The 24,190-nt window shown below is 30.7% G+C and overlaps 1 protein-coding gene across 2 annotated transcripts in view; it reads left to right on the plus strand.

Annotated features, from left to right (window-relative positions):
• The window catches only part of LOC129975650 (cubilin-like), a 176,167-nt gene that overhangs the window by 100,441 nt on the left and 51,536 nt on the right, over positions 1 to 24,190 (plus strand). For both annotated transcript variants that reach the window (XM_056088750.1, XM_056088751.1), the window contains exons 40-49: positions 1,345 to 1,546; positions 1,668 to 1,874; positions 6,703 to 6,858; positions 9,078 to 9,274; positions 11,418 to 11,558; positions 14,339 to 14,541; positions 14,959 to 15,149; positions 16,111 to 16,329; positions 18,483 to 18,626; positions 20,297 to 20,484. In XM_056088750.1, coding sequence (XP_055944725.1) covers positions 1,345 to 1,546; positions 1,668 to 1,874; positions 6,703 to 6,858; positions 9,078 to 9,274; positions 11,418 to 11,558; positions 14,339 to 14,541; positions 14,959 to 15,149; positions 16,111 to 16,329; positions 18,483 to 18,626; positions 20,297 to 20,484 — 1,848 coding nt within the window. The remainder of the gene's footprint in view (positions 1 to 1,344; positions 1,547 to 1,667; positions 1,875 to 6,702; positions 6,859 to 9,077; positions 9,275 to 11,417; positions 11,559 to 14,338; positions 14,542 to 14,958; positions 15,150 to 16,110; positions 16,330 to 18,482; positions 18,627 to 20,296; positions 20,485 to 24,190) is intronic.

A 24,190-nucleotide genomic window follows, 5' to 3' on the forward strand; every position in this document is an offset into this window, starting at 1 on the left:
AAAAGACTAAAGAGCAGAACATAATTATTTAAATTTAAAGAGAATTAAATGTACTAAGTTTATAAACGGACTAAAAATGATGAAATAACTTTTCTTATCGCATACGAATTTTCCTGAAAATTTGGAATCATGAATTTCAAAAATTATTTACAGGGAGAATGAGTTTATACTTTTTAGTCCGTTTTACAAACGTAATATATTATTAAACCATAGTATTTTTAACTAAACCATTATTATATTCGAGTATCAAAAGATAATGCTCAATTATCGAGATAACTGATATTGAATAAATGGATATTATCAAAGCAGTATATTCATTAGAATGTGAATATATCAAGATGTCACGTCATTAGATTTGAACAATTGTGATAATGCTGTCCCCTCAAATTCTATTAATCATAATGACTATAAATGATTCTTAAGTAAAAGTTCCCATGCACTACAACTAGTTCAATTTCATTTTATTTCTTTTCATATCATTCCTTTTGATTTCATATTTCTATACTTGAACAATTATGATAATGCTCCCCTCCGAAATTTCCTTAGTGATAAGACAGTGACTACAAAGTAAAAGTTCCTTTGCATTACAACCGGCTCAATTTCATATTATTTCTTTTCATAGTATGAAATATTTTTAATTATTTCTTTTCATATTATTTCCTTTATTTCATATTTCTATACTTGAACAATTATGATAATGCTCCCCTCCGAAATTTCCTTAGTGACAAGGTAGTGACTACAAAGTAAAAATTCCTTTGCATTACAACCGGCTCAATTTCATATTATTTCTTTTCATAGTATGAAATATTTTTAATTATTCCTTTTCGTATTATTTCCTTTATTTCATATTTCTATACTTGAACAATTATGATAATGCTCTCCTCCGAAATTTCCTTAGTGACAAGGTAGTGATTACAAAGTAAAAATTCCTTTGCATTACAACTGGCTCAATGTCATGTTATTTCTTTTCATAGCATGAAATATTCCTTATTATTTCAAATTTCTATACTGAACAACTGTTATGCTCTTCTCCTAAATTCCCTCAGTGATAAGCTAGGCACTATAAAGCAAAAGTTTCCATGCATTACAACAAGCTCAATTTTAGATTATTTCTTTTTATATTATTCCATCAACAGTCTTCTATCATTTGTGGCAAAATGCTTTAACTTACAATATATTAACAGAAACAATGGGTGTTCTATATAAAATCATGTCTTTGAAATGAACAAATGAAGTACAATGGAACAAAAAGGGGAATTTAATATATCCAATCAAGATTTTAATGATGAACAAACTTTTTCCATGTATGAGCTTTATTAATATCTAGTTACAATATTTTTTCAGATTTTTGATGGCATGGATGACCAAGCCCCATCATTAGGTTCATTTTGTGGTTTCCAAGTCCCGGAACCCATCATATCCACAGGAAACGTAATTTATATTAAATACGTGCCTTATTTCTATCACCATTTAGGAAGATTCCATTTGAAATGGACAGCCACAACCGAATCCGGAATCATTGTGAATTTGCCTGAAACAACAGAAGGTGAATATCATAACGTAGAAACGAATTTGTATCGATCCAAACATGTTAACGATAATGATAATACAGATTTATTTTGTGGAGTGAAAAATTTAGTGTTATTCCATACTTTTTCCCCTTGCAGAACCATGCTGGGAGGAGGTGCAGTTGAATACAACAGATAGCATTACCGTGAATTCACCCAATTATCCTGCGAATTATCCTGAAGATATAGACTGCACCTATATCCTGCGCGCTCCATATTACCAACACGTAGAACTGAATGTTACAGACCTAGAGATGCAGGATTGGGCCCCCGCTTGCCAATTTGATAGCCTTCGGGTTTTCTATAGTAAGTTTGCAGCAAAATTATCATCATTCCTCTTCCCCTCGATAATGAACTGAATGAATTACCATAAATGAAATGAATAATTGATTATCATGAATTCCATGAATCGATTGATTACCAAGAATTTCATGAATGGATTGATTACCATGAATTTCATGAATCGAATGATTACTATAAATGAATGAATAATTGATTACCATAACTGAATGAATGATTGATTCCCATGAATTACATGAATGATTATCATAACTGAAATGAATGATTGATCACTACGAATTTCATTAAATGAATTATTGATGACCATGAATTTCATGAGCTGAATGATTACCAATATCTGAAATGAATGAATGAATGATTACCAATATCTGAAATGAATGAATTTTATGAATTGATTGATTACCATGAATTCTCAGGATGTCCATGATTATATTTGCTTTACGTTAAAGTTTATATAAATTTAAAATTTAATTCATAAAATAAAATTGCATAAAATTGCAATTTAATTCATAAAATAAAAAAAAATCGTAGAACCTTTCTATTTTCTAAGCTTTATTTAGATCAAATTTCAAAATCCTAAGCCTACTAATCTGATTTGCAAAGCAGGAATACAGAAATGCGCATTATTATTTATTATTAGCATAAATAAACAATATACAATTAAAATTAAAATTATTTCTTTATTTGATTTACAAAAAGCACACTACGGAGATGACTCCATTTATGGAATACATGGACCAAAAACACACACAGAACACAAGAAAGTAACAGTTGAGAATACAGAATTACAAAATTCAAAATCATATATGAGTAAAACTAAAACACTTTACGAGGGTCAAAAAGCCAAACACAGACAAGCACAATACCAACACAGAAGCGCGAGTGCAAGTAAATATCTCAATATGTATAGTTAAAAATAATATACTTCAGTCAAGGAAAATAAAAGTGACTTGATAATCAGTAATTTGCAGTAAGACAAAAAAATCCGCGAGAAAATGATGCTGGAATCAATTAAATGATGATCATTGCAGGCGTGGCTTCATATGATTTTGATTCTATAACTAAGTACCCTCTTTAAAATTACCAGCACAGTTTTTCTTAATGAAATAAAATTGAGGATAAATATTTAAATGAAATGAAGGGGATTACAAGCAAATAAAACAATGGAAAATTGTTAGATTGTCCTTAAATTCTTATTTTTCCTTTGGTAGGGTCATTTCCGTACATGATATTTTTCAAGTAATAGGAACACACTGTGGAAAATGGTGTTGGTATAGATTAAAGAAATCTCGTAAATTTTCTCATACAATAGTATTGTTATTTGTAAATACAAGGTAGTAATAATTAAAGTGATTCCACTCAGAATTATATATAAATTTCGTTGACGTATTTTGTTGAAACTTGGCATATATGTTATGTGAACATGGAGAAACGAAAAATTTAAATTAATTAAAATTAATTTGCACTATTAATAAAAATTAATAGTGCAAATTTCAGCCACTAGTAGAATTGTGGACTTATAAAAAATGAAAAACATAAATTTGAAATGCAAAACTTTATTTGATTACATTATTTGTTCGATGTTCATTCCATTTACGAAGATCGTATTGCAGCAGCATGGCGTATTATTTTTGCTTTCAATACAAGTGGTTTCTGTATATTTTTTCATACACACAATCTTCACACAACCAGAATCACAGGATTCAAATCTGAAGAAAGAGGAGGCCAGGAAATCAAAAAAATGTCCCAATATTCTTAATTATCTCCAAAGTGGACATGAAGTAGATCCTTCGCTTGGGTTACATCATCTTACATGAAGACATAAACACTAAACATTCACTTTATTATAAAGTAGGAATGATTCGTTGTCATAGAAGTTCGTAGGAACGAGAACCCTTAATGGAACATCTTTAAGGCTCCTAACGAATGTTCACATCAAAGAAAAAAGAGCAAAGACAGAAATAGGCCATAAAACCACTTGATACGTTAATCAATCATCATTGGAGATGATGTTCATGCTCATTTTTAGGACATGCGGATGCCATATACGACAGTTCTGAGTATTTACTGCTCTGTGTAGAACAATATGCGCCTCACCTGATAATAAAATGTTCCAAGGCCATAAACTGTCTTTGCCTCATTTGGCCAGACATCAGTAAGCACAATCAATGCTTTGCTACGGATTTTGAAAATGTGCATTAAAGGATGCCAGTTTAAAATGGATAGCAGAACTTTTCGCACCATAGATTAAAGAAAATGCAAATCACGTGACATCGTTCGAGCACTTGTCGAAGGATATTGGGAATCACTTGATCTTTCAACCACACTTTCGTTTCAATTCCATCTCCATAAAAGTTCGCCTTTCCTACCAGTATCATCAACTCAGTCTCATATTTAGCGACCATCCTTTGCAATCCATTTTTTGACATAGGTCCTTTTCGCCAATCTTTAAAGAATCGATATCCCCATAGTACAGCTAATTATTACTGTCATTCTGATAAAACAACGTGAACGGTAATTCTTGATCTTTCTTTACTGAAAACATGGTGAAGAATGATTTCACGGCACTGACTACTGGCACTTTTAAATCTACTGGCATTTAATTTACTGTTTAGCAGTTGTATTATTTTATCTTCTCTTTTGGATAAAAGATGGCGGTACCTGATAATATACACATCCCATAGTTCATTGCGATTGAAAATAAGGACATGTGATGCGGTTCTGTTAAGGTGTGCGCTCGTGAATATCTTGTCTTGTCTTCGTGTTTTGTGTGAAATTTCATCGTTTGTGACAAAGTGTTCCCGAAAACATGTGTCGTCTAGAGATGCATAATCCAAGATTTTTTGAATAACAAATAATATTGCTATTGTTATTTTTAAATATGCGTTCCAAATATCTGTTATTTCAATCATATTATTAATTAAAAATTATTACTTAATATTAAATCTAAAATTTATTAATTGTAATTAATACTTAATTTACTAATTTAATTAACGTGTGATTGAATTAATTTATCTGTTTCAGCTTACTTCTTAAATTTTTTTTCTCAAAGCTATTTATTTAATTTATTTGTTAGAGTGAACAGTTTTCTGGAAAAGATGAGTTAAAAATATATGTCATTTCTTTAAAATGTTTACTTTAGTCCTATATTCTACCAATAGATGGCGCCAGCAGTAAACAGAGTACATGTAATCAAAGTCAATCATGCCACGAGCAATAAAAAATGATCTGTATGGAATAGTGCATCATCAAATACGAATATCGGTGACTTCGCACTTTCCAGTGAAGCCTCGCACTTTCCGGTGAAATCACCGCTGCGATAAATTTCAGTGATATGCAATTCAATGATACGATACGATAATTCCAATAACCGGTCCGTTCACTTTTCATCCAATCACAGATTTCTTTCGAGAGCTTCCATTGGACAGATCGTATCGTCACCGCTCCGGCAAATTTCAGTGATATCGTATCGATTGTTAGTTTCTATCGTGATCCAAAACTTGTAATCGAAATATCATCAGTAAGATCGTATGAAGGATTTGAATCACACCCCTCTTTGAAAAGTATTGATCACTTGTATTTGTGACTTTTTGATATTGGTTACGTAATAACCGCTCTGAAAATATTCGTCATCCCTAGTGTCGTCTTACTTCCACTGCACGAATCATAGTGATATTCATTCCACCACAACTGGCGATTCTAATTTACATAACAGCCTTGCTATATTGTATGAAAAGCAAAATCTAGTTATTAAAATTTAAACTTTTTTTTATATGGCATGAACCAAATTCAATCCAGTGCATCAATCAGACGGGTTCTACGTAAATATGAATAGAGTCACTTTAATTATAAAAGAGTCACTTTAATTATAAATTCTGTGCCAAAAATTTGAACAATCAATTAATGACACTATTTTATGTTAGAGTATTTTTTAAAGATTTTATTTATCATGTTATTTTTAAATGCCATCATTCAATCTAGTTTCATTTGTAAGATGCTGCTTAAAACAGACGCTACATATGAAGTTGCAGGTTTTTTTCCAAAATTCGAAGTTGATACATGCCATTAAGCACTAAGACAACTACAAAATATTTCTAAATTAATATATTACTTATTCTCTAGTTCAGAAACTGTAGAACATTCTAAGAAATTATTATACTTAATTTAGATAAAAAATATGCATCAGATTTTAATTTGAGATTTTTCGTAACAAACATTGAGAATATTAAATAAGAATATTTCGTTCCAAACAATAAGAATATTTTGTTTCAAACATTAATAATAATTCGTTTCAAACATTAAGAATATGAAATAAAATTATTTCGTTTCAAAGAATAAGAATATTTAGTTTAAGAATATTTCGTTTTAAGCATTAAGAATAATTCGTTTCAAACATTAAGAATATGAGATAAGAATATTTCGTTTCAAACATTAAGAATATGAAATAAGAATATTTCGTTTCAAATATTAAGAATATGAAATAAGAATATTTCGTTTCAAACATTAAGAATATGAAATAAGAATATTTCGTTTCAAACATTAAGAATATGAAATAAGAATATTTCGTTTCAAACATTAAGAATATGAAATAAGAATATTTTGGTTCAAACATTAAGAATACTAAATTTTTTAAAAAAAATCAAAATTTAGCAAAAATCTCCTTTTTAGTGTAGTCACCTGCCTTAGTCATTTTTTTTTTTTTTTTTTTTTTTGTAATTCTGTATGCTGGTGCATATTTCTATTCATTTCAGCAGATGCACATTATGAAGAAGTTTTTTTTTTTTTTTACTACCGAAGGCTTACTTTACTTTTATTACGAATTATTCTGTTTTAGTGAATGATCCTAACATGAACATGTGGCATTTACATTCAATTCTTTGCGGAAGACTGAACAACGTGACTATCGTCAGCCCCACGAATCTCATGAAGCTGAATTTCAAAACGGATGATCACGCGAGCTTCAAAGGTTTCCATTCAGTCGCAATGTCAAGTAAGTGTTTTTGATTCGTCACTTGATTCAAAATAGTCTGTTTACAGATTAATTGGCTTAAGATGAAGAAGAGTTGCGATAGTGCTGACAACATTGTTATTACTGGTTGTTCACGCGAATGTCGCTTAACGCCAAACTTGGCAATCTAAAAATTACGGCAACCCCTTTACCCGCCCTTCCGGTCGAGTCTTTCAGGGGTTTATTAGAACGTTGACCCGCAGCGGCTACCCAGCCCCCACAGAAGCTGTAAACAACTTCAGTTTGTAAGGCTTAACAAAGCCAACCGCAATCAGCCATGTATTATATGAACTACTCATCGCAAAGGGAGTGTATATAGTGTAAATAAAGAAGTTTAAGCAAAAGTACAGTCCACTGCTCACTTCGAATCACCACTGGTAGAGACATAGATGAAACCGTTATGAAAGCAGCGACCATTTTTGATTAAGGTGTTTAATATTTGATTTTACACAGTCTATCTGCATTATAGATTAGGTCAAGATGGAATAGAGGGGAAAAATAAGTAGTAGTTAGTTCATTTGACGTTGCAATAGAGAGAAAAATCTTGATACTACTTGACGAGATGTAGAAGAAGCTCTTGAGGAAGTAGCGGCCATTTTGATTAAAATATTTAATATCTGATTCTAAATAATTTATCTGTATAGTAGAGTAGGTTAAGAGGGAATAGAGATCAAATAATAAGTAATAGCTTGTTCATTTGTTGCTGCATAGAGCGAACAATCTTGGTACTACTGGCAGAGATATAAATGAAGCCTTTGTAAAAGCAGTAGCCATTTTGATTCAGGTTAATTCTAAATAGTCTATCTTTAGAGTATATTAGGCCATGATGAAGTAGAAAAGAAAGAGAGTGTAGGGGACGTTTCAGTTGGTGCTGCAATAGAGCTAGCAACATTAAGTATTGATAAGAAAGTAGTAGAATCCATTATTGAAACAGCAACCATTTTGATTAAAGGTTTGTTGTAGACAAAAAAAAAATCAAAGAAGTTATCTAACTTCTCTTGAACAATTTATTTGTATCATTGCTAATTGATGCTAAATGGAGGTAACCAATATATATTTAATTATATCTTCACTTCCACAGTAAAAAGCATTTCTTAGTTACTAATTTATGTCTGGAGATCAGATGTTTCGCTGTTTATTAATTAATTTCAATTATTAATTATAATTATTTATAAATCTAATATGCATAACTTGGTGTTCACAATTCCTTCAACAAAGTATTATAAACATGAATTTGCGATAGGTATTAAAGCCGAGAAATTTAGACATCCTTCCATTCGTTCACCTTATTGTATAAATGAACCTTCTCATGGAGTCGAATCCCATGGTATTTTAGTAGCACTGAAAAAATATATTGTTGTTTGGATCTTTTGGGTTTTCTTTAAATTTTCAAAGCACTGTAGATTTAATTTCTTATTCCTCAAGAAAACTACGCCGATATTAAATAGAATTCTTTTACATTAACTTCCTACACTGGAAAAAAATTCCCGTGATTTAAAAATTTGAAAAAAAAAATGAATATGACTTAAATTTTAATGCAATAACTAAATCTAATGTCACAAAAAATTTTAAATTACCAAATTTCAGAAAAAAATTACACTTCAATTAAAGGAATGTCATTAATAGGAAAGATTTTAATTTTATACGATGTGAAAAGTTTTATGCACTGATATTCCAGATAATTATTGCTATAAAACGTTATTTTCTTACTTACTTTTTTGATAGTTAAAATTCTAATCATAATTTCGAAATAATCGTTAATTTGCATAAAATAAATGGCTAATTCTCAAGAAAGTGGAGAATTCCAGCCATCCAAATATAATTGTGCCAAATTTGGCAGCTTTAATTCTAAGGATATCATGTATTGCACCAATGCACATATAAATACGTACACATTTATGCTTTATTCTTTTTTAGAGATATAACATTCTACATCATAGATCGGTCGTTCAAAAACCCTTTGGAAATATCAAAATGAATCTATCCTGCAAACTCGGTCTTTTTAAATTATTTTTTCAACCATTATTTAGTTTCAATGAATTATTAACAACTTTTGCGAATTACTTCTTCAATTAAACGTTACTTTTACAGATCGTCACCTTAATTAATTTTTTTTTAAATATTTCTCTTTAGTTTTAATTTTAGGATATCAATTTACTTTTACTTGTATTTCTCATGAATAAAACATTTTATTTTCACAGAATGTGGTTCGCGCCTTGTTGGTCCTACCGGTGTTCTGAAGAGTGAATTCATTCATTCAGAATTCACAGAGATGGGTCTTTTTACCTCTGTCAATTGTGAATACGTTATTACTGTGAGATCGCGACGTACTATTCAATTATCCTTTGACAGATTCAACGTACCTTCAGATTCTATCTGTAGCACAAATTACATTATGGTAAGTAGAATTATCTTTTATGGTATTTATTTTGGAGAAAGCTAAATTGTTTTGCTTATGTGAGGTAATAATGACTGAGTCAATAACATAATTTATTTCAAATCGAGCACAAAATCTTTTGTAAGGAATCGGATTTGCATGCGAACTAACTTAACAAATTCTGATATTGTTCAGAATTCAGTTCAGAATCAGAATTTGTTCTAAATGATCAAATTCTGATTTCTCCTTCTGACTTAGGAGAAATCCATTACATAAGCACTGATCAATTGGAACTAGTCACTACTCTGCAATCCTTGGGTCAAAGTGTTGAGACCATGCAGATTTAATAAACGTAGGTTACCAGGTCATAATCAACATATATTCCACTTTCTGGCCCAATACTCAATTCTGTTTCACTCTGTTGGGTACCATCGCGTGTTGAATTTCAGGCAATGAGAAAGTAAATAAATCAGAATTTTCCTATTTTTATTAGACTGTGTCTTCAGTTTTAGGTTTTTATTGTCTTCTCACAGACTGCAGAAAATATTTTTACTACAGTAGAAACTAAAATATGATTGCGATGTCTTTGTTTCTTTCTACAACGAAACTTCAATAATTTTTTGGTGGGGTAAGAGGGAAGGGATTCCTCCGCAAATATTTAAACCTGATCAATTCTATATAGTTAATGTAATAATAGTTAACTACTTAATTACTTATGATAGAATAAAATATTTTTAATAATTTTCCTGAATATATGAGATGGTCATAAAATTCTTTTTTGATTTAAAAATATTATTATTATTGAATATAGTATTATGCACCTTTTACCATAGAATAATCGGGCTCTTAAATTTATTTTAGTTACAGTTTATTTATTACAGTTTTATTTTAGTTTTATTTATTACAGATAGCGCAACTAATGTAGAAATAGTGATTTCATATTCGATGGTTATCAAAATGTCGCCAATTAAGGAAATATTTCAATGCATTCCGTAGTTTCACAAATAGAAATCGGCAATTATTGTTCATTTTCAGTTTTGGGATTAGATAACAGTTTATTTATTACAGTTTTATTTATTACAGATAGCGCAACTAATGTAGAAATAGTGATTTCATATTCGATGGTTATCAAAATGTCGCCAATTAAGGAAATATTTCAATGCATTCCGTAGTTTCACAAATAGAAATCGGCAATTATTGTTCATTTTCAGTTTTGGGATTAGATAACAGTTTATTTATTACAGTTTTATTTATTACAGATAGCGCAACTAATGTAGAAATAGTGATTTCATATTCGATGGTTATCAAAATGTCGCCAATCAAGGAAATATTTCAATGTGTTCCGTAGTTTCACAAATAGAAATTGGCAATTATTGTTCATTGTCAGTTTTGGGATTAGATAAAGGATAGAGAGTTTGCAACGTCAATTAAAGTAATATATTCGAAATTAGGATAACAGATGCTGTGTGAAGTGTAGACGGGACATGGAATTCCACTCTGATATACTTCTTGTTAAACAAGAATGTTAATATTGAAATTTTCTTAAATAATTGTTTTATTAAAATTTTATAAACGTCTTTTAAAATACATTGAAATAATTATATGGCAAATTATAATAATTTTTACAATCGGAAAAAGACTTTGTAACAACAACCTTTTATTCATTCAAATATGTACACAAAGTTTTAATTCGATTTTTCTACATTTTTTCCAATTATTTAAAAATGTCTCAAGCTAAAAGTAAATTAATGTTTGGAACCACAATTGTTTGGAACCACAATCGTCCTCTATTTCAGCGAAGTATCGGCGATTAATCTTTCTATTTGGCATTCTGTCTATACACATGTGAAACATTTAGCTAAAAGTAGTGTTTATATTTCTTTGACAGAAATGAGTCATTTATAATCTTTCCTTATCAAATAAATCGAGCCCGCCTTAGCAGAAACTATCATAATTTTAGCAGAACATTTCACGCTCTTTAACATTTCACGTAAAAACTGATATTAATTTTTGTCCAGCGGAAATAAGCCTTTTATAAAAACTTTCCTTATCAAACAAATCGAATCATCATCTCTAGATTTGAATTTCATAATTGGGTACGTTAATTTGAGTACACTAAATATGACAGTTGTTTAATTAAAATCCATATTTTCTTCCCATGTAGATAAAGAATGGTGGCTCGAGTTCATCTCCTTACCTGGGTAATGGAAAATACTGTGGGTCATCTCTTCCTGCAAATTTGGAGACCAGTTCTAACGAACTTCACGTGCAAGTTGTGATCAGTACCATAGCAAATGGCGTTCCAGTATGATCACATGATTATTTTATTTATTTATTCTGTTTTTATATCAGTTTTATTTATTCTGCTTTATATTGTCTTCCTATGTTCAATACGTTGCATTTCTTCGTATCTTTTCTTTCCTTTTTCTTCTTCCTTGTCTTCCTTTTTTTTTCTTTACTAAGCCACTCATGTTGTTCTTTAGATTAAAAAGTGTACTGTAATAACCCGATAATAAGACCGGATATTCTAATCTTTAGACAAAAATAAGAGGCTTTGAATCTATATTTTCAAGAGTTGTATTTTTTTCAGAGAAAAGAATCCAATTTCTTTTTTATATACTTGTACGCCAAAATTTATAATAATTCAAATGCAATTATATTCTTTCAATATTTATTTGCGTAGCCGTATCATATTTCTTAGCATTCAAATCAGTATGTCAGGGGAAGAAGATTAAAGTGGATTACAATCAGGATAATTTGAAACTGATATTTGAAAGGGGGAGGGTATTATAGGTCTTTTTACAGGCATTCAAATAATCTAAATAGAAATGAATAAATTATGCTCATAAAAATTACTAAATTGGGACCTTTTCATCGGTTCCTTTTCTGTTTATATGAAGTAAAACTTAAAAAAATATAAAAGTGGCTGAATTACCAACGTTGTCCATGTTACCTTCAAAGGAGATATTTTGAAAATTTTTAAATTTAAAACTGAAAATGAAAAAGGGAAAAAAAAAATCTTAAAAACACAAAGCGGATGGAAAGTCTTAATAAAACGACTTTTTAACTTTACCCTAACGTTCATAATTTTACTTTGAAACAAGTGTGACCCTATTATTCTGAAAATGCCTTGCTTAAAGTTCAGAAATGTTTTTCTCTTTTATATGCATTGTGGAATATTTCCTGAGAGAAGTGATTTCAAGCTGTTTTCCATACTGAGTTCTGGTCTTTACTTTTTTGATTAAAAAAAATCATCTACTTTTTAGTACAATAATAAAGATGCGGTTTTAAATTTATTTTTATTTTGAAACCATTCCATTTTTTTTTCTTTAATATATTTCATAAAACCTCATGGTAAATGTTGAGGTATCTTATTTTTAATTTATTTTAAACTCAGAGCCAAATAGGGCCACTGATACAGAGTCAAAATTCTATTAAAATTTGTCTATTGATCTATAATTAAATTCAGAAAATATTAAAACATTGTATTGTTATTTGGAAGTCATATTTGCACAAATTTTCAAAAATATACTTCAAGAAATTAGTGTTAATTTGATTACAAACTTCCATCATTACAAACATGAAAAGAAAAATTAATGTGTAGAAATGTAATAAGATAATTATAAAAACATGAAAGTACGTAGATAAACGCCCTGAGTTGTTTCAAAGAATTTCAGATCATTTCTTAGAATTCTTCTCGAATTTTTAGACAAATTTAGATGATTAGAAATATTTCCAAGCTTGTTATGTTCTTGTTTTATTCAGCCTTTTTCTCTTACAACTTCTTGTAGACACAGAAAAAGATTTTCTTAGCCTGTCGTTTGTCGAAAAGCTCTTTGGAAGTACAAAACTGAAATAAGGCAGATTTAAGAAAATATCAACAAAAAGAAATTTATAGGATACTAATAATAAAATTTGACTCATCAAAAAAAGTAAGTTGCTTAAAAGAACTACCGGATTTGCTCAAACAGCCTCACTTTCAAATTAAAATGTAAAATTTCAGAAATCTTGAGCTAGTCTGCAAATTTCCTAAAAGTTGACATGAAAATATAAAATGTAAAAAGCACTATAGTTCTCTTGGGATTCAATGTAATGCTCTAGGCAGCCCCAGTTGGAGATAAGATCTACAGTTTTCAGAAGCCTTGTCCTAAACAGTAAAACTCGCAGTCTTTCATGTCGGTTCGGTAAAAATTATTTATTACTTCATTGAATTCGGCAAAACGTCTAAATGATTCGAGGCAATTTAACTTGAAATTAACAGCAGAAATCTTGTGATAGTTGGTCGGGAAATATGGCATAAATTTGTATGTACATAAGGGATGTATAAATTTGGAGAAATATTTAGGGTACTAAATATGAATTCGAGATTTTGCTCCGGTACTAAATCTATTTTTTTCTTAGTAAAATTGTGTACAAAATCTGATTAAATTGATCAGCAATGCATCTATCGCCAACAGCAAGATATCTCATCTTCCAGGAATGTTTGCTGTGAGCTAAAATTTGACTTACCTGCATATCAGCTTATATGTTAGATACATTAATTTAATAGAAAATGTTTCTTCAGAATACATTCACTTTTTTCCCCTTTTTTTATATTAAAAAATGGTCACCTATCTTTTCAGAAGCTGATTCTTATACCAAAGACACCAATAAATATTTATAAGAAAAGGGCAAAAATCTTTGGGACTACGGAAACATTGACCTTTCTATTTATAAAATAATCAAAACAGTAAAGTTAAGTAAACAGTAAAGTAATCAAACAGTTTTTTTACGAGTCACTATCCTAGACTCGTAAAAAAATCCTATTTGTCACAGGACATGGTCCATTTCTTTCTTCTCTTCACCGTTTCCATTTATCAGAAGATGAGTATTGCTTTTGTGGAGAAGTCGGCGATCCCATCCACTTTGCGACATCCTGCCCTCTTACTCTTACATGGCACCTCTGAAAACCCTCATTTTCGCTAGAAAGTCTTTGGTACAAAAGAGTTCAAAACTTTATAGAGGAGAGCAATTAACTGAGGTATAGTTTATTGACTTTCTACTTATGTGTTCTCTTTGACTTATTTATTGAATAAACACTTTCAGGATTTTGAGATGCATTACACCGAGCTTTCGGTGGGATGTGGTGGGTATTTATTCTTGACTGAAGACAGGCCGAACGTAGAGATCACATCACCGAACTATCCGAATCCTCCAGTCCATGATACGGAATGCGAATGGGTTGTTACGTCACCTGCTGGTACCCGGATGAGGATGGATTTCGATAATGAATTCCATATGAGCCCACAGTAAGGAATTTGTTATTTGTGTTACTTTTAAAAGATTCTACATGTTTTTCTCTTTAACTTAAATTGTTTTTGTGCTATATTAGTGTAAAAGGGCTTTCGCATTTTTCCACATTTGCGTCTGTTACTCTAAAACGACTACATTTATTTCCTTTTAAAGTATGCGAGTAAGTTCGGGATGAGTCGGATAAAGGAATTTCGTAACAATATAGTCTATTCAATTGCTACCAGTCTTAATTAATACTTACATCCAAAAATCTAGCCTATGTTTTGTGCATCTTAGAAACACCAACCATGCAACATCTGCCGTTCGAAAATAACGTTTTCGAGCAGTGTGTTTAAGTATTATATACTCTTTAGAATTTCATAAAAGATAGATAGTGAAAGATGGCGTATATGATTCTTACTCATTCGTGTTAGGTGCGACGGTGACGGGGAAGTTGAATATCTTCAGATCAACGACGGCGGCACAGACATGGCTCCACCTCTCCACCGGTTCTGCCACAACGACCAACCCTCCAGCGTGATGAGCACGGGCAATGCCATTTATGCCCGATATGTGACCGCGGTGGAGAATCCACAAGCAGGATTTAAGGCCAGAGTCCAAATTGGTGAGTTTTCAAATGGCAAGCATAAACTTCGTCGAGCAGTTAATTTGATTAGCTTTCATCTGACCAAAAATTATTGGCCAGCTGCTTCGGAAGGGCTATTATTCCTTAAAATGTTCAATTAAAAACTATATATATATATATATCTTGGTCTCTTAACCGCTTCCTCAGCAAAATATTTTTAAGCTTCATTTCGGTAGTCAAATAACTTTTACTGTTATATGAGCCTTACGATATTTGATTCATTTTTCTTTATATTCACGTATATGTATATATAATTTGCTATAAGCTGCCGTAAGATTTAAATTTGAAATGAAAGAGATAAAATTTCAATAAATACAAACAATTCTTTAATTAAACGCAAGTACAATTAAAAATCGTAGAATTGTGGAGCATTGATAAAAATATTGTTCATCAAGCTTAATTTTTATCATATTTATAAAATATTTTTAAAATTTTATTTGATCCATTTATTTTCTTATTATGTATTTACAAGTTGGATTTTAAATGCTTTGTTACTTTATTTTCCGAGTTTTGCTTCCACTCTCGGATTTTTTGACAGAAAAATTATTTCCTACTTTCCTGCGCATTGATTAAATAGGAAATTTAAACACCTTTATATTTATCACTTTTTAAAATTTTAATCGTTAATATCGTACGCATTTCCTATTTCTAAGCATTACAAAATCCAGTAATTAATTTTTTTCCTCAATTTACTAAAACATAACATCTTCTCCAATGTAAATAATATTTAGTTGACTCCATTATAAAAATATTTGAAATTTTTTTATATTGCATTCAGGAGCCCACCATTGCCTAAAAATTTAGAACTCTAACACATTGAAAAGGCAGTGAAATATCAGAGGCGAACAACCTCTGCCTCAAAATGAGATATAGTTCCAACTAATGAATCTACTATAAAATAATTGATCACATAATAAAGTTCATTTTTTATTTTTTGCAGCTGTTTGTGGCGGCACGATATCAACTTTCCAAGCCACCATTACTAGCCCCAATTATCCAAACAACTACGGCAATAGCCAGGAGTGTGTGTGGTACTTGAAGATGAAGTCGCACTATCACATTTATCTGACGCTCACCGACCTGCAGACGCCGAGACCACCTACGGGTCAAAACTGCACGGCTACGGACTATCTGGAAATCAGGAATGTTGATGAAAATGGTAATTCTCCCAGCAAGTACTTTGTTGGTATTAATCTTTTGAAATGCACAGTAAAAAAGATTTCTACATGAGACGTGCAGTGACGTGGCAGATCCGGGTAGAGATTTCTAAAAAAGGAATCCAACCTGAGTGATCAGTGCGGGATTCTCTCATATATTCTCTAATAAAGCTAAAATTCTCTTCTTTAACGGATGAAAACTGTGGAAATTGATTAAGATGAGTTTTTAAAAAAAATAAATTATTGAATTAAAAATGAAATCTACGATCGCAAATTTTAAGTTATCATGTGAGAACATTATTATTTTTAAGTCATTTTTTGTCAAATTAATTAAGTCCTTAACCAGTTTAAAACTGTCTGAAATAATCACGAGACTTCTCTATCGATCTCTATCCCTCCCTTTCTCTCTCTCTCTCTCTCTCTCTCTCTCTCTCTCTCTATATATATATATATATATATATATATATATATATATATATATATATATATATATATATATATATATATATATATATATATATATATATATATATATATATATATATATATATATATATATATATATATATATAAAGATAATTTTTTAAACTTTCATTTTCAATTTTTCTAGCTGGCAAACAAAGTTTTGGAGCTCGCCCAATTTTGAGATGAAATAACAACTATGATGTCATAGTTCCACGTCAATCTTTTAAAAACGCATCTGCTATCAAAGAAGCGTATGTAATAATAAAGCAATACTGGTAAAAGCAGTTCAACCTTTTAAAAACGCATCTTTCAAATGAGCATACATAATAATAATGCAATACTGGTAAAAGCAAGTAAAAAATATATGCGATTAAAAGATGATGACGAAAATAGCAATTTATGCTTTATGCATTACCTACGCAATTTCGAGCTTCAATTTTCATTGCCTACCTGATTTCGAGCTTCAAAACCCCCTAACCAAAACAACATCATGTTCTCACATCATAAAATTTCAGATTACTGTGCTTGGATATTTTCTGCTTTCGTAATCAATATGCATTTTGGATCACTTTTCTTCTATAAACTGAAACCAAAATTTCATTAACAAGATCACATATTAAATCTCATTTTTTTAACTTGTTATGTTTTTAAGTTCACTATTAATTCAGTTATCTTATCAGAGAAATTCGCCTTCTGTGACTCTTCAAATAGTTTGGAGTTATTTATCTTTAAAGAAACTCAGTTAACAAAATTCTTTAGCACAGCAGATTTTTCTTATTTTCTTTCAGTGACATATTACAAGGCATTCTCTCAATAAAATTGCAGAAGACAAAAAACATTTTGTGAATTGTAATATTTTAAATAAAAGAATATTTTACATTAAAATTAGCTATGTATATAATATGTGGCAAATTTAAATTTTTTTATATTTGTATAAATATTTAGTATCAATCTTTCATATTATGTTCATAAATGTTGCATTATAGGAAAAGTTGTGACAAAAATTTTATAAGAATTAATTGCACGGTTAATTTTTCAATTAATGATTTAATAATTAATGAATATGAAAATAATTTCATCCTGAGTAAAGAAGATATATCAATCAGTATATCATTACAGTAACTTTTTTTCATAAATGTTCAAGAAATCTTGAAGGACGCACAACAATGATACCCAAGATGTATGTAAATAACAGCAGAAGTTATTCAAGCAAGCTGAAAGAAATTCACTATTAAATGGTAGTGAAACGATAATAATGCGGTAACTAGAGCTTATTAATTCATTCAAAGAAGAAAGAAAAGAGATATAATTAATTTCTTGGGCTCCTCGAGATTATATAGCCTTCCAATTCGACTCTATGTAACATAGAATTCTCCAGAAGAATCTCTAGATCTCGGTTCCTGAGAGATATAGAATCATAATTTTTGCATACTTCAGAACTTTCAATTTTGTTGCTGAAGTCGCCAAACTGTCAATCATTGCTTTGTCATTCAACTCTTGTAAATCTTTTTTACCAACTAAAATATTAAAATCATATTAGCGACGTAGTAAAGGCTCTTTACAATATAAAAATCTTGAAATTTCAAAATATCTAGTGTGCATTAAAGCACGAATTAATTTTTTTTTCTTGTTGCAAGAGTAGGCACTACTATTTTGCTAATGCGTCATCATTATTTTCTCTCCCAAACAGGTGAAATATTGGGTGTTTATTGCGGAGCTCTTAACGCAATCCAAATCAGTGTTCCTGCATCTTCTGCTTACGTGAAATTCAAAACCAACTCAGCTCAAACTGATAAGGGATTTTCTTTATCTATGAGAGGAAATTATGAGGATGGTACGATATACATTACTTTTTTTTTAAATTTTGAGTTCAATTTATTCATTATCCCATTATTATTTTAGATTTTATTTATTTTTGCTCATGGATCATATATATTGTTATTTTCTTCGCTGCTAAGAAATATAAATAGCAAATAAATGGTTTTGCAGCAATAAAAGGATATAAAAACATATTTGTACAATAAGTTAAGTTTCGGCTTTATAAGCTTCCAGGAGAGAATTATAATCCCATTTAGTCAAATAATTTATTGTAATAATTTTACAATAACTAACTTTTAATAAATTCATTAAGTATGGCATTTTCCATTTACTAAAATTGCTTGCAACTTTTAGGTAACTTCTCTAGATTAAATACATGAATCAGATTCATTGCGTAGGGAGCAGATTTCCTTCCTAAATAATTCTGGAAGTAAAATAATGAATAATAAAAAAATAGTGATGGGAAGTTATTTAGGAAAGCAATCTGCCCGATATATTTCCTTCGGGAAGTGATCGTCTCCATATAGGGAATACACGTTTCACGCACAGGCATCTCATATTTGGCTAAAATGCACCAACGTTCAATAGCTGCCAAGTTCATTTTATTGTTATCATATTTTAATTCAATGTCCACCTTTTAACTCCTATTGTTTTCACTTTATTAAGTCATTGTCTTTACAATAACTGGTGGGAGATAAATACCACCCAAATATTTTACAATTTTTAAAAGCTGTTGGTTCCAAAATTTGCATTTAGTACATCTTTCTTCTGTTTGTTTTTCCTTTTATGTTAGATGCGTCTGCTTTATATCACTATTTTGCACTTTTTTTAATCATTGAGATCCTTTTTATTATTTGAGACGCTATATTCTATGGGGGTTTAACTATTTACATTTGCTTTTATTATCGTGTTTCTTTATAATCTATTTTAATTTTACCGTATGCTTGGCGTAGCATAGCCAGTTATGACTCTTTCGCCAGTAAACCAAATCAAACAAACAAAATCGGGAAGTGATATTAGTTCAAAATGAAAGGAAGATTAATACAAAGAAGCTAATGCTCCTTATCTTGGTATCCGAGGTGATTTAAATTATCATTTTTGGTTCGAGAAAAATCTGAAACACCAAAATTACATAGTGTACTAGTTTGTGAATGATTGGTTAATGGTTAAGAACACAACCAGATGATAGAAGCATAACAACCAGATAAGCAATAAGTCATGTCTCATCTTTAATCCACTAGAGCGCTGCTAAATGAAAAAATAGTTAAACGGCCATGGCTTAACATTCGAAGTCATTTGAATGGTTGCCATCAAGGGTGATAAATGCGAAGGTTCAGTTCTGGATTATCACAGATCCTGGTCCAACCTTCACTGCAAAAAGTACATATTGCCATTAAGTAGGAGTAGCTCGATCCTACATCATTCCTGCATCCACAAAAGCATCAATAATCTTCTTATTGTTAAGATAGTTTCTAAACGTGATGTTGTTTCCAATCAACCAGACTTTTTGCTCTTTTTATGCGAATGAAAAAATATTCACATTTTTCTTTACTGCATCTGTGTTACCCCGTAACTTAAATCCTTACTTGTGCACTTGTTTATCAGAAACATATTTTCGATTCGATATATTTCAGAAAAATACTTAAAATACGTGCACCCTAACATGCAAACGAATTTATTTTACAGGTTGCGGGGATTATCTCGAGGGCCAAACGGGAGTGATCACTTCACCGAATTATCCGAATGCTTTAGCTGCAGCTCGAGACTGCACGTGGAGGATTTCAGCGCCAGAAGGTAGAAGAGTCAGACTCACTTTCCAGGAGTTTAACTTGCCCAGGGACGAAACTACGGGTATCTGTCTTAGTTACCTACAGGTAGGAGAAACATTGCAATACACACTATAAATATCTGAAACGTTGAGAATAAATATGCTTTGTAAATAATCAATTGGTTTAGGAGCTCCTCATTACAAGCATTGGTAGAAATTATCCCAAATTTGGTACAGCTGTAGTTCTGACTCTGAATTGTCAGAATTCTATTCCTTAGCTGATTTCCAAAGAATTATTTTATAAATTAATTTTGTGATGAAAAAAACGTGAACGTGGAGTCAATTTGACTCCTATTCTCACAAGAGGAGAACAAAGTTTGGAAATGCAGTTGAGGATGAGGGGTGACATTTGATTTATTGATAGTATTTTTAGGGTATTCTTTCATTAAAATATTAAAACTATGTTTATTTTTTTAAATTATTATTTTTGCATGAAGGTGACAAACAGATTAAGAATAATAGTGATTGTCTAATATAATTTTAAATATTTTTTTCTTTTTTCCCAGACCAATTCAAAATTTGATTGAGGTACGGAATTTTTATGATTCTATGCCTTCATTGCATAGTTAATTAGCAATTTATTGCCGGTGTCTTGGCATAGGGGTAACGCGTCTTCCCTGTGATCTGGGCGTCCTGAGTCCCGGTTCGGGCATGGTTGTTCTTCCGTTGTTCTATCTGTGAGATGTGTGAATGTGCCCTCCTGTAAAAAGGGCTTGTGCAAGCGAATGAGTGATGCGTGAGTAGCAAAGTCGTACTCTTGGCCCTAGTTGGCGCTACTAAAAAAATAAGTGACGCTCCCCCTCCGGCTTACCACCACTGTCTTCGTGGCAGCGGGCTTGTTCATGGCAAGTGCCATAGGAAACAACAACAGCAATTTATTTCAACATCGTAATTTTTCCCTTCGTAAAACTCAATTGAATATTTTGTTCTTAATTCAAAGTTTTAACGGCTTCCTGTTTTTCACTAAAAATCCCATGCATAAAAGAAAGTATATTCAATACCTGGAACAGAGGAAATCTAAATGGTAAACCATCAAATAACAAACAAAGCAAGCGTCAAAGCAACAAATCAAGCTAAAGAAATGAGTTTAAAAAAATATTATGTTTTAACGTATTACAGCAAGGATAATCACAATCCGAATTCAGAAAATTCTGAATGTCTAATAGTTTAATCCGATAGAACTTTTAAATATTTAAAACTAGCCGCCTTTGGCGACCAGCCGGTTCGCCAGTATTACCGCTCGCTACAATTTCCAATTAAATATTTTAAGTAACTGGTCTCTTAATAGATTCTCAAACAAAACATTTTTAATCTTTAAATTTTGTTAGTCATACCAAACTTATACTGTTGTTTAGATCGTTTCGTTAAATTTCCTATATATATTTTGCTAATTTGTTGTCATTTCCGATAAAACTTCAACTTTAAATTAAAGCGGAAATGCTGAAATTGCAAATAATATGACATTTTTAATGAAACCAAGCTTTTTATTTTATCTATCATTTTTATTGTTATTCATGTATTTATTTATTTATTTATTATTATTATTATTGAATATGAGTATTGCAAACAGAATCGCTCGGTATTTAAGTCTCATGTGAACTACAAAATAATTTTCATAATTTATGTAATATCTCAAACAATAATTCAACAAAAATTTCTCAGATTCAGCATAAAATTCAGTTTTTAGTTTTGCTTTCAAAAGGATTGAAATGAAATCAATAAAAATATTTTGTTCCGGCCTATAAATATATTTTAAAAATTATGAAGTCTAAATTTAATGCAGTAAGGTATCGGATTCTGAGAAATATTCTGGACACACCAAATTTTAAATAAATGAATGAATGTTTCTATTTTCCACGATCGACTAAGACTTATTTAAGAAGTTTTGAATGTTAAAAATTTAGAAAAACTCAACATTTTCATAATCTTAGGCCAATTAATCTTGAGAAACCTGCGTGCTGATTGGCTTATTTTCTTTGAAACGATTGATGGAAAATCTAAAATTATCCTTTTTTTTTATTGAATAATGATATTCAAATTTTCATAAATCAGTCAATTGATTGATTGATTTAGTCAAGTGATTGATTTAGTTGATCTTTATTTGAAATATTAGTGTTTTAAGAACATTTTGTTATTCGTGATTTCCACAGCAGAAGCTTTATATAAAATCAAAAATTCGTTATTTATTAGAGCATTTATTGAATCAAGTTACATAAAATATAATAATTTTCCATTTAGACCATTTTAGCAGATCTGTGTCTTACTAAAGGTTTACAAATTAGCTGTGTGGCCCTGATTTGAATGGATATCCTGTCCATATTAAACAAAACTTGCCTTAAAATAAAATTGATTTATTGGATTAATAATATAGAGAGTGTAAAAGATCATAAATAATTTTTCTTGAATTTATTTTTTAGAAAAAAATAATATTTCATACTTGTTTCATTTCCTAAAGACACGTGCCGAAAATTATATTTTTGCAGATTTCATTTCCAAAAAGATTTAATTTATTTTTAGTTGGAGCTTTAATCAGTGTGATGGCAACACTTTGAAAAAAGCTAATTTTTTCCCCATGAATGCGAAACGTGCTCGCGCAGCTTAAATTTTATTTTTATTTTGTACGAAAAAAATTGTTGAAAAATATAGTTAAAATATTTATTTAAAAATTCATTAAAAATAGAAATTTAATATTAAGGTTAAAACATTGGTATCATTAAAAGATAAATTTTTGATCTTTAACTTCATGTAAAAATCTTTTTTGTGCTGTAATATTTTCGGAAGTTATAGCAGAAACACGCCAAAATTTCGCTTAATTTTTAAATAAATAAAATTCTAATGAAAAATTCGAAAAAATAACCCCCAGGTGCACATTCTCGGCCCCCAAAGTATACACGTGCCAAATTTGGTAGCTGTAGGTTGAATGGTCTGGCCTGTAGAGCGCCAACACACACACATTGAGCTTTATTATAAGTATAGATAATAATATAAATGCAATACACACACTTATATTAACGTGATGATATCATTGTTGCAAAGAGCAAAGTCCAGAATTTTAAATTCTCAGCTTCATTCATTTTTATTAGACATTATCCTATTTTTATTAGACATTATCAGTTCATTTTTATTAGACAACAAATGTATGCATTGTTATGGAAATTAATTCCGCTAAAATCGAACGGGTTTGCTGCTAGTGGGTATATGGGTATGTGGGTTTATTGAGACTTGTTGACTGTGTCAAAAGACACAGTCAACAAGTCTCAATAATAAATAACACCATTGACCAACACGAAGGCACAGACGACAAATACACAGAAGAACATAAGCAACACACTTAAATAAACAGCAGCCCACAATTAGTAATCTGCAGTAAACAGCAACAAACACAGCACACAAAGCGATCAGAGAGAATTCAGCGGGAAGCGAGAGTCCACGTAACTATTCACTAAGATCTCTCTAAATGCCTACAATTCTCCACTGTCTCCTTGCATTAGCTGTATCCAACTGCCGGCTCACTACTACACGACTGGCTACTCTATACACGACTCGATGCTACTTCTATAATAAACACAAGGATTCGGCACGCAGCTCAATTTAGCAATCGCTTGAGCTCCACTCAACATTTGCGACTACTATATGACTGGCTATTCAACCCACGACTCCATGCTGCTTCAATATTTGTCTCCAAGACTCAGCACACGGCTCAATTGTTAATCCAGTAATTGCTTGAGCTCCACTTAACGCTTGCGTTTCAC

This window comes from Argiope bruennichi, chromosome 7, assembly GCF_947563725.1.
Source record: "Argiope bruennichi chromosome 7, qqArgBrue1.1, whole genome shotgun sequence".
Lineage (NCBI taxonomy): Eukaryota > Metazoa > Arthropoda > Arachnida > Araneae > Araneidae > Argiope > Argiope bruennichi.